The sequence below is a fragment of the Abramis brama genome, assembly GCF_963993115.1.
Source record: "Abramis brama genome assembly, chromosome: 13".
Lineage (NCBI taxonomy): Eukaryota > Metazoa > Chordata > Actinopteri > Cypriniformes > Leuciscidae > Abramis > Abramis brama.
The window spans coordinates 19,923,064-19,935,292 of NC_139975.1; the positions used below are offsets into that span (position 1 = coordinate 19,923,064).

At 42.1% G+C, this 12,229-nt stretch overlaps 1 protein-coding gene and 1 long non-coding RNA gene across 2 annotated transcripts; one reads left to right on the forward strand and one right to left on the reverse strand.

Moving 5' to 3' along the window:
* Positions 1-1,680: 1,680 nt before the first annotated feature.
* npas4a (neuronal PAS domain protein 4a) lies at positions 1,681-7,652 on the forward strand. The gene is made up of 8 exons (XM_084132267.1): positions 1,681-2,203; positions 2,616-2,773; positions 2,919-3,021; positions 3,106-3,412; positions 3,530-3,639; positions 3,881-4,016; positions 4,106-5,871; positions 5,985-7,652. Exons 1-8 carry the CDS (start codon positions 2,029-2,031, stop codon positions 6,011-6,013), a joined length of 2,784 nt encoding a protein of 927 aa, XP_083988393.1. The 5' UTR covers positions 1,681-2,028; the 3' UTR covers positions 6,014-7,652.
* Positions 3,255-10,580, reverse strand: LOC311094342. Its single transcript, XR_014608643.1, has 5 exons — positions 10,449-10,580; positions 9,039-9,250; positions 8,741-8,795; positions 3,506-3,652; positions 3,255-3,392 (listed from the first exon to the last, which is right to left on the reverse strand). It is a non-coding gene; the product is annotated as an uncharacterized lncRNA (long non-coding RNA).
* Positions 10,581-12,229: the final 1,649 nt, after the last annotated feature.

The window sequence follows — 12,229 nt, forward strand, 5'->3', positions numbered from 1 at the left end:
AGCGCACGAGACTTTTGTCCATGACACTCGTCTTGTCCACATTACGGATGGAACAAACTGTCCAAAGAGGATGCAAATAGGCGCCAGTCGAGCTTGTGACTTAAACGAGCCATTTTTTGACAGGTATTTTAAGTTAATTAGTGGAGACCGGCGAGTGGTGCAATACAGAGTGTGCAACCAATTAAAAAGAGCTACAGAGGTTAAATCATACATGACCACCACACTGAGGTGCAGTAGAACTTGAAAGTGAAATTTCAAACGTGGTTTATAATATGATTTGTGATCATAATGGATATTATATTACAGAAAATATGAGAGTGTAGCCTATATATAGACCACATGACAACTGTGAGAGCGATTAAAAGTCGTTAATCTGTTTTATGCATTTCTATTTGCGTCCAATGTTCAAATGTTTAAAATAAAGCGGGATATTTAACAAGTAAATTTGATTACAACAATGAGCTAGCCTGTACTTAAGCCTAATTCGAAGCAGACAATTATAGGAATATCATACCGAACTTTGAGACAGTGCACAAAACAAGTGAGTTTATACATTTAAGCAAACTGTAGGCTTCCCTTACAGTTCTCATTTTCTGAGAAATAAGAATCACAGAATCTATTTAGTCAGTTGTGATGGATAATAAACCTGATGTCCATTTAATTCTTTAAACTTACTGTCTCAGACTGCGCTCGTCGGGAGCATCTCAAGTTCATAATGGAGCAACCAATTTTGTGTCCCATATTACTGAGTCTGTGACTACATATTGCGCTGATAGATTCTGAGTGAGCCATTGGCTCTTCCCCACAATGTCGCCTTACGCACACAAACTCATAAGACATAACTCAATACAGCTGCTGTCCTTGTCTATGATTGCCCCATGTTTCCCTTATAAGGACAGAGAGAAAGCATTTATGTAACAATAAAGCAGATATTTCATGTTCTCGTTTACACCGTCTGGTTCACTGGGGCAAATGCACTGCTGAATTTAAAGCCATCACAAGCACTGCAGTGTCCCGCATGCTGCCAGAGCTACTATAATCTGCCTTTTTTTTTAATGGAAATCTGTTTAAGGGTTCATTCTGTGGTCACAGAGCTTGTAAAATGTGGAAAATGATGCAAATAACGCAGTGAGTTATAACAGCAAAAATGTCAGGGATTGCATCCGTGCTTCCATGTAACCCTTTCTGCATCCATGAACATGCAGCGCAAGACATTGTAATACAATATAGGAATCAGTTTCTGAATCATATCTGAATTCGGTCAGTTGGAGGCAATCAGCAAGAGAATTCGGGCAGAGTGGTCTCGTTCGTATGCAGCTCAGAAACAGCACCCCCCCCCCACCTCCCCTTTCTCTACACACGTCTTTACACTGGAGTGCGGTGACTCCGTCTACGTTTCACTCTCTGTCCCCGCCCATTGCTCGGTTTTGTCCAAATCGGGCTTTTTGCGTCGCCGGAGCTCCCGATTTCAAGCCAACGTCATCAATGGAGAGAGGGGATGCTGACGTCGGAGCAGAGTCAGAGCGCAAGGGTTGGGAGGGGTGAGATGAGTGAGTTTCAGCATTGCTTACACTGATATGAGACCTATAAATCCCCCCTCCCCCTCCCCCTTTTTACTCCATCCCCCCCTCCCCTCGCGCTCTTTTTTTACGTCGGTGTTGGCGCGTTGGGAGCCCCCCTACACTGGTGGAGTCCCAGCCTATATAAGTTACTGGCTTGCAATGTTACTCTACCAGATTTACGGACTCCTGATATCTGGGCGAGATACGGCTTCAGCAGCAGCCGACTGACTCCATCCATCCTCCGGTTCGCAACCTGAGCCAGGCGCTGTGGCGGAACCGCAGGGGGAAACCCGGGAGAGGCAGGTGAAAGGAGAAGAGCAGCCGTACTCTGGACATGTGCTGAGATGACACACCTGTGAACACGCCTGAACTCTTTTGGGAAAGAGCATCACACTTTTCTCAACTTGCACCATAGTCAACACTTTCAGCGAACCTCAGAAACAGTCCTCTTCCGTTAGTAACCACAATGTATCGGTCCACTAAAGGAGCTTCTAAAGCCCGAAGGGACCAAATAAACGCGGAGATTAGGAACCTGAAGGACTTGTTGCCTATCTCCGATGCGGACAAGTCTCGGCTGTCCTATCTTCACATCATGTCGCTGGCTTGCATGTACACGAGAAAGTCTGTCTTCTTCAGCCAAGGTAAATATCGTTTGTTTTGCAAATATAGTCGAATAAAAGACTGTAATGAAATTAGAATAAAAGCATGAAATTAGAAGAAGCTTTTTAGATTTGAGTTTGTGTTGAGACATTTCTGTATATTACTCTTTTATTGCCGCGAGTAGATGCAACAGGTGCATCTTACATTTTTTTTTTTTTGTAGAAATATCTGAGCTGCTTATCTGTTTGGTAATATGAATTAAGAAATATCTTTAAAGATACAAAATAACGTAGTGAAAACATCGCTTTAGAACGCAATTTCTCTCCATGGTACTGAAACATAAACACTGTCCATGGTGCTGAAATAGTGCTAACTAACTTTTCTTTCGTACTAGACGTTTTATATATGGATGAAGTTTGATAGTTTATTCAGACTTGAAATTACTTCTTTCAGATACAGCTGGCAGTGCTGAAGCAGCCACGGGATTCCTCTCATTTCATGAACTGAATGAGTTGGTTCAAGTTATGCCAGGTTTTCTCATGCTATTGACTGGTGAAGGAAAGTTACTGTACCTGTCAGACAGCGTCTCAGAGCACCTCGGACACTCAATGGTGAGTAAAGCAGACTTAACAGTTATTCTCATTAAATCTTTATAGCCTTCCTCTCCCTTTCATCTCATGTCATTTCAGTCTTTTTATAAGCAAAATGAATTAAAGAGGACATTCACCTACAGTATATTCTCTTTTGAATATTTAGGTAGATTTGGTCGCTCAAGGGGACAGTGTGTACGACATAATAGACACTGCAGACCACTTTATTATGAGGAGTAACCTGCTGCCTCCAACTTCACCTGACACAGGTAAGATCTTTAAAATTTTACACACTTATGGATAATACATGTCAGATATGCAAGGACTCATTATTTTGTGCCTCTCCCCCTTAGATCGTCTGTTCCGCTGCAGATTCAACACCTCCAAATCAGTGCGTAGGCAGAGTGCAGGCAATAAGCTTGTTTTAATCCGAGCCCACTGCCTGTCAGAAACTCCCGATGAGTCTTCCCCAGGATCTTATTGGACTTCCAACCCAGTGTGGGTATGTTTCTGTGCTCCTCTGGAGCCTCACACTTCCCAAGGGGGAACTGCCCCGGACAGAGAACAATCTTCAGCTCCAACACTAGAGAGCAACTTCTTCCTGCCATGTTTCCGTTCTCAGCATAGCCGTGACATGAGACTTCAGGAAGCACAAGACAGGTGAGGTTAAATGACTAGTATTTTTATAAATAAAATTATACATGAAAAGTAATTTTATAATAATGTGTTTTTAAAAGATACAATTTTCCTTACCATTTATCTTTTTCCAACTTTCAGTGTGAATGTTTATTTGGGACTAAATGTGGAGATTCTGCGGTCCCAATCTTGGTACAGCTTCCTGCATCCTCAGGATCTTTCACACGCCTCAGCTCAGCACTGCAGCCTATGTGAGTCTCACTCCTGAATGAATAAACAAAAAAATATTCTCAGCTTCATTTGCTTGGTTAGGCCTAGCATGAGCACTCTCGTACCTCACAGTTCCCTATCAACATTTGACACTCACAGCGAGCAATTCAGAGCAATACAAATGCAAAAAAGCATTTCTGACTACCCACCAAGACATGACATTAAATCTCACAAGGAGTTGAATATGTTTTGACTCTCCCATCTTTTCTTTTCACCACACAGTGAGAGAGGGAGGAGAGGGCAGAGCTGAGATGGTGGTTCGTGTAGAGACTACAGATCACTCATGGGTCTGGCTTTATATGGTCTTGCAGCTGGAAACTGGGGAAAACCCCATTGTCAGTAACAATTACATCATCAGGTAAGGCTCAGCCTACATCTATCAAGTCAAGTATATAACCCAAGTTGAAGTAGGAATATCACTAATATCACTCTTTTTCTTTGCCACAGTGAGACAGAGGCTTGGTCAATCAGGCAGCAGCTGAGCTCTGAACAGACTCAGCTCTCCTTGGTGCTGGGTTCAAGTACTTCCCAACAAGAAAGCCTAAGCTTACAGAGTCCAGAAACACTCTCAAGCCCTGACCAAGTGTTCACGCCAGGAAGTAGTGGCCTCTCTGGGCAGTCATTTGACTTCAGCACGGCCGCATGCAGTGCAGGATCTACTGAGGAACAAGGTGGCAGCTCCTCAATGGAGCCTGCACAACTGGAGAGTGGCCCACGTTCCAGTCTCTCCTCTATGGAAGAAGAGAGCTTCTTCCAGCATGAGCCAAGTGAACCTGTGGCCAGTCCATCTTCTGCATCATCTCCCATTCCAGTCACGGTTGCAACAGTGTCTGACTTGGACTTCCTCACTCAGAATATTCTGCTGCCACCGGCATTCCAGATAGATCCTCCTCTACCAGCCTTGCCCCTTCCTCTTCCACCTGTACCTACCTCCGAGACCCAACAGACCAAGGAGTTTGTGTGCACACCCCCATACACACCTCAACTAGGTGGAAGCAATTTTCCCTTCGGGGAGCCTCATTTCAGCTTCGATCCTACCGGTGCCACCTCACCATCTCCTCTTGCTCCAACTGCAACAGCAACAACAACGACGGCTCCATCTCTTTCTCCATCTGAGCCATCAAACCCACAAGGCAGCACACCACCTCCAACGACAACACTCTCGACTCTTTTGCCACTCACTATAACATCTCCAACCACAGATATCCTCTTCCCAGTGGAGCCTTGCAGTGGGTCGCTCTATGAAAAACTCCCTCCTACTCCTGACAGTCCAGGTGATGGCGACTGCACGGTCATGACTTTACCAGAAGTCCGTGGTCCACTGTATGTTGACGTCCCCCATGGGCCACTCACTTACCCACCAGACGGTCTCCTCACACCTGAAGCCTCACCTGGAAAACAGCCCAGCCTGCCCTTCTTCTCCTCACTGCGTGAGAGAGAAAAAGAGAGAACGGAGATCTCGCTTTTAGCCCAGCACATCAGCACACTAGCAGAGGGCTTCTACTTAGATCCATTCCTGGCCAAGCTGGTTCCTTCCACCATTTCTGAACGCTCTCAGTCTCCGTCTCTGAATTCTGCAGGACTTGATACAGTCCCACTGTTGGGTGAATTCTACACACTCAAGTCCTGGAAAGGCCTGGACCTGCCCATCTTCTCTGATGACGAGTCTCTGTTTGAAGAGAGTATATTAGAGACCCTTCTCCAGGACCTCACATCCTCCCCTCCCCTCTCACCGACTCACTCTTACTCCTCTCACTCCAGCCCCCCCTCCTCTCCTGAGTGCTGGTGCCCACCCTTGCACTTTGACGGGATCTCTGCTGTGAGTGCCGGTCACTTCTGTAGCGTCCAATCGGCGCACTGTAACAATGAGGCCGGGCGAGGGGCTATGATGTCGCCAGTCAACGCAGACAACATGGCAGATGGGAAGGCGGCAGGCGAGGTTGCGATGGAGACAGAGGTAGCATCATCGCCTCTATTCATGGGCATACCGACATCTCCACCACTGCAGCTGACCGCCTCCCCCGCTTCGGTGCCTGTCTCGACGCCTGTCAGCCCTGCGCCGCCCGGCCTGCCCTGCGCCCAGTCCCTCCTCGAGGAGCTGGTCGCCCTGGAACCCATATTTGGGGCAGGTGCCTCGATCGCCCCCGGCCTGGGGCAACAACCTGAGTTGTATCAACTCCAATGTCATGCACCGCAACAGTGCTTCCGCAAAGGTGAGAGTTGGTCTTTTTGCTGATCACTCTGCTGCGTTGCCACTTTTGCCAAACTGACATTATTATTATTGTTAATAACATTATGTCCTCTGTTCCTTCTTTTTGTCTTACAGATGGGAGTGGAAGTGATCCTCCGTTCTAAAATAAGTCTGTGACTTACTTCATTAAGTATGGCATATTGTCATATTTCATGGAGCTACTTTTGCTGAAAAGTGAATATTAATTAATTGTATAAATATATACATAATGTATATAATGCCAAAAAAGACTTGAACTTTCTCAAATCCAATGAGAGTAAACAGTCATGTTCACAATTGTTCATCTAATTATCCATTCATTTATGTTAATAATTGTGCAACCCTTTGGTAGCAATGCAATATACTAGTGTGTAACAAGTCCTAAGAGGACTAAGAGATCAATTTATGTCTTTCTGCTATAATGTAACATGAGCTTATATGAGTGAGAGTTACAGCTCTGACTATGTAAGTGTAAACCAACTTACAGACTTGCATTTGTATTCACTTGTAGTGAAAACTCAGTTGTGAACTTTGAGGACATGAAAAAAAGATTCCAGATTCCATTGAGAAACAACAGATAGCTTATATGGCTCAATGCTTGTCATCCAGCATCACACATACACAAAGTCCAATGTGTGGAAAGTATTCACATTATAGATCAATATTTGGTCATTTCAAAAAGTGAACAGTTTGTAAAAGTAATAATATCAGCATGTTTACCACAGCTGATTGACTTTCCAGTCTAATCTTTCAGCTCAGTAACTAATGATAATATAAATGACAGAATTCAGACTACATTGGGCTTCGAGTTTGTGAATGCAATTCTTGAACATATCATTTCACATGTACAAATGTGAACAAATTCCACTTTGTGTGCAAGACAAGTCAAGTTTTCACATTGTTCTCCTACTGGCCGGTGGACAAAAGCTGCAGCGGAAGCCGCCAGGGAGAGGGAGAAAATATTGTGCATGGCTTTGCATGCACGGACATTACTGGACTTATTTCTAGCTACTACTGAGTGAAGGAGTAACGAATCCATTCGGTCGGCTACTCTGATGGGCATGGCTAGAAGGAATTGCACTGGACTTTTGCAGCATCAATATTTGTAATGCTTGCAATCTGCAGAAGCTCTTGTGTGCCTGGCACATCAAGAGGTTGCAGACCTAAGAGAAACAGCACCTTTATTTAGTGAATACCACAGTGACATCGTAACTTTGCTGTCTGCGGTGTGGAGTGGTGACAATGACTGTGTGAATGACTGATTCTTCTTTTTTGAGAGGGGTTATAAAAACGAAGCAAAGTTTTGTTTTAAAAAATGAGCAGGAAAATAGGGATGAAGTTCTATTTCTATTCAGTTACTAATCGACACGGGTTGAGAATGGTTCTATGCCCATGGTGTCGACATGCTAACGTAGAGTTGTCTACGGTCAAGTAAAGGATTGATTCCTATGTTCTAGCTATTTACATGCTACGTTTAAAAACAAAAAGTATTTTATTGTATGTATGCTGATTTACTGGGTGCTTGGTGCACGTGCCTCTAGCTAGGCATGATGCGGAATGGTTAAAGATTGTAATAATTTGTACATTTGTACAAACAACAGTCTGTACATATCAGAGACATTTGTATCATATGAGATGAAAACATACTTGACATATGCTATTTATGAAGAATGGACATTGTGGATCAGTGTTCTTTTGTGTCGCTGATAAGTGTATTTGGTTTGTCAAAACAGAGGCATTTATATTAAAGTGCACTTAAAAGTACTCATGTGTCAGTTTCTAGTTCCTCCTTTCCTTCCCTTTTGCTAACCACTGTCCTTTCCTCGCTCCCATTCCTCCATCATCCCCGTATCCCTTGTTTTAAGAGCATTCTCCTCACTCTTTCCCTGGAGTGCAGACTGCTCAGCAACACCACTGACGCACGCTCGCGATGAGACGCTATCTGACTCAGACTGACGTACGCACTTGACACAGAGGCGCTCGCACAGACCGTCAGCTTCCCGCTTTGACGCACTCACGTACTGAATGCCACACGCACGTAGCCCCCCCCCCCCTCCCTCTCTCTCTCTCTCTCTCTCTCTCTCTCTCTCTCTTTCTCTTTCTCTTTTTCTCTCAGCCCACACTCAATGTACCTGCTATTTTGACGTCGCATGACAGCATTATCAGACTCCATATATGGGCTTTCCTGCTCAGGGGCACCAATTTTAGTCCCCTCCTCCCTTTCCTCACAGCATCCTTCCCAAAAAGGAGAGAGAGAGAGAGCGAGATGTGAGAGAGAGGAGAGCTGTGTTGCTATGCTAATGAATTTAACGTACAAGAGCCAGTCAGCCAATTAAAGCAACCGATGTTAAGTCACCAAAAGCTGCGATTCAAAGCCTCCTCCCAATTCTAGATCTTTTATGTAAAGCGCAATCTCCTCTAACTCTTTTCTTTCTCTCCCTCTTACCTTCTATTTTTAGGCACAATGCACCTTGGGGAGCTTAGAAATAATCAAGCATCATAAGTATAGTAACCATCTGCCATAAAAGAGTAGAACCAAGCTGTGCGTCAGCATGGGAACATTTTGTTCCAGCCTCTCATCGCTTCTCCATTGCAGCTTATTGAGACGAAACAGTGTCACAGAAACCCAGATTGGCTCTCTAACACCATCTGGTGTCAAATAAAATGCATCTCTGTAGTAATCCTAAAAATGTATCATTGAAAACTACAGTTTGGATGCATGGATGGATAGAGCTTGACCAACTTAAGCTTGTATGACTGGTACATAGTTTGTTGCTGGTCCAAGAGGGTTTACCAGCTTGCACCAGCTGAGAAACAGCAAGGAATTTTATTAATAAAAATGATAATGTTACCTAGAAAATATTACTTCTTCATTCTGGGTTGGCGGTCCCTGGGTCCATAGCACTCCTGTAGAAAAATGATGGAATAGAAAGCATTCAGGAGTCTGAGTGTTTATATATCACACAGACAAAATATTTTTTTTAGTCTCTGAACATATATTGTCATCAGTGCTGTTAAGAGATTAGTAAGGATACATATAATAAATTATGAAAGATATAAAATATAATATAAAACAAATTAAAACGGATTCCCCCTTGTGGAAACATACAAATACACACACATTAGGAAGTGGAAGCCTGTGGTTTTTACCATGGGTGCTTCTCATTCTGTTTCTCTTGCTTCCTTTCCTTGCGTCTTAGCTCCACCCCTATAGGATGCGAGGGAAGGAAACACCTGTGTATCCTCGCTCATGACTCCTTAGAAAGATTCCTTGCTCCATATTCCTCGCCTCCTCACGGTGCACTTAGAGAACTGAGATGTCCTTCAAGATGGCCGAGGTTGATCGGTTTCCGGGTCACTGGCTTAAGGACGTAGGAGTGAGGAAACAAGGAAACATCAATTTGAGTATTGAGAAGCACCCATGAAGCCAGTTAAGGTGGATAAGCCTAGCCAGGTATGTTTCAGTTTAGTTTGTGCCAACCCTGTGTTTTAGGCACAATGAAAGTGGCTTGGCTTTTCATCGCCATAATAACTTGCACTCCATGGCAAACCTGTTCCAGGGCAGGTTATGTTCTAGGTAAGAGATCTCAAACTGAAATTAGACTTGGTGTGAACAAAGAGACAGACAAAGAAGCCACTCCCCCAGTTTCTACTCTAAATTAAAGTTACTACACAAAAAGAGATTTTTAAAGACGATATTGTCTGTCTTTCAGCGATGAATAATTATTTTGTGTGATTTGGATATTATTAATGTAATTATTAGCCTTAATCTATTACACATGGATTATAATTTTTAAATTATCAATGTCATGGGACCAACAAAGTCTGATTGGTTTTGGTTTTGGAAACTTGAAACTAATCCTGTAACACTGAGCTCATTCAACTACCGCATGGTACAGACATTTGGACCTTCACACAGACCTTTGGGTTCACCCAAAAATGAAAATTCTGTCATTTACTCAAAAAATCATTTACTCACCTCATGTCATTCCAAACCTGTATAAGTTTCTTTCTTCTGCTGAACACAATAGAAGATATTTTGAAGAATGTTGGTTATCAAACCGCTGTAGGGCACCATTGACTACCATAGTATTTTCCCCCACCACTATGGAAGTCAATGGGTGCCTGTTTGATTACAACATTCTTCAAAATATCTTCTTTTGTGTTCAACAGAGCAAAGAAACTTATACAGGTTTGAAACAACATGAGGTGAGTAAATGATGACATCATTTTTCTTTTGTTTTACATACCAGATTAGTATTCTACCTGCTTTCTTTCAAAATTAGACCGTTCTAAACGTATTGGCGAGTGACTTCGTTTTACATGTAACGTTATATTTGGATTTGGATTGTGACATCGACGTCACATGAAAACATTAATTAGAGCACGCCAGTCGCGGGGTGGCATGATATTCATTTATTAAACAGATATGTAGCATGACACTCCATTTTGTCTCTTTAAAAGCAAACTAATTTTTGCCTTCGTTATGCAGAAAAAGACGTTTGAAGTTGGTAGAGGCAGCTGACAAAGGTTAGTTCACATCAAAGTAAAGCCACTCACTGGAGCTCGAAGACGATCAGTCAGAAGCCAAGATCAGAAGAGAAGCGTCTGAGAAATTTGTCTCAGGCTTTAGACAAAAGCATCTAGTTACGCATGGCGTGATTATAAATTATATGCACAAAGGGACACAGATCTGACTGGTTTCTCGGGCTTTACAGTAACTCTCTAGGATGTACTGTAGGGAGTTACTCACCATAGGATGATCACCCGAGTCTGTGAGCAACCTGCAACAGTCTTTAAACATGCAGTGCCATCGTGTGGACATTCAAAGAGCCTTGTGAATTAAATCGCAATTTTAGGAAAAAAATAAATAGCCTTTTCAATAAAATTGGCGTTCAGAAGCATGTAACATTTTACAATAAAGATCCATTTATTAATAGCCTACACATTAACTAACAGTGAAAAAATAATGTATTAATAGTTTATATTAATTTCAACATTTACTAATACATCATTAAAATAAAATGTTATATCTGTAAATAATTGAATGGACCTGAGCTAACATGAACAAACAATGAACAACTGTATTTTTATTTACAGTTAAGTATTAGTATTAGTTACTAACGTCAGAGGTGGACAGTAACAAGTACATTTACTTGAGTAGCCTACACTTAAGTACACTTGACACTTTGAGTATCTGTAGGCCTACTTTACTTGAGAATTATTTTTTCTGGAAAGCTTTTAATTTAACTTCACTACAGTTGAAAGACAAATATCGTACTTTTTACTCCATTACATTTCTGTCAAGGTCCTTGAGTGGAAAGTAACGTCAGTCAGGGGTTGATTTTAGTTGCAGGGGTTGCATTTTGGTTGGAAAATGGTTGAAAGTCGGTTTGATGTCAGAACCACGTCGGATTGACGTCAGAACCAAAACGTTGGATTTTGGTTGGAACTGAAAGTCGGGTCGACGTCAGAACCCGACTGATATTGGTTTCTGACGTTTTTTTTTTCATTTTCATCCACAATACAACATCTGTCCAACGTTGGAGATTAACGTCAATCTGACGTTGGATTCTGACATCAAACTGATTTTCATTTTCTACGTTGGGTTTGGTCTTGTAAATGCGAATTTTGTCATTGTTTTGGAGCACACTAGCTTATAGATAACAGTAAGGCTAACATATTCATACAAAAGCCAAAAAACTTTAAATAGGGCACTATTGGAGGGAACAGCCATTTGGGTGTCCGAAACCATTGTGGATGTTATCGAGTGCACTTATTCAATCTCACATTCATTCCCACTACTGGAACTGTGTTCTAGAAATAAATTTGATATTGACATGAGGTCAGGTAGGCAGGCATAGATTCAGAGGCATAAGGTACTGTAAGTATTACATACAACAATACAACACTAATAAAACAATGCATTGACATTTACTTTTTACTTTTGATACTTAAGTACTTTTAAAAACGAGTACTTCTGTACTTTTACTCTTTACAACTTTTACTTGTAACGGAGTAATATTTGACAAGTAGTATTTTGTACTTTCACTAAAGTAAAGAAGTTGTGTACTTTGACCACCTCTGGCTAACGTTAATTAAAGGAATCTTTTTGTAAAGTGTTACCAGAAAGCATAATTTATTCTCCAGTGAGAACTCAATGGAAACAAAGCTTAGGCTATAACTGATATTAGAAAAAACGTGGAAATTCAGGAAAGGAAACCGTTTCCAAGATTCATATTCATGCTGAGATTACAAAAGGGGACTAATGAAAAATGCTGAGAGAAATGCAATAGGTACAGTAGGGGTGAGGTAACACACATTATTTAAACGTTTCTAGC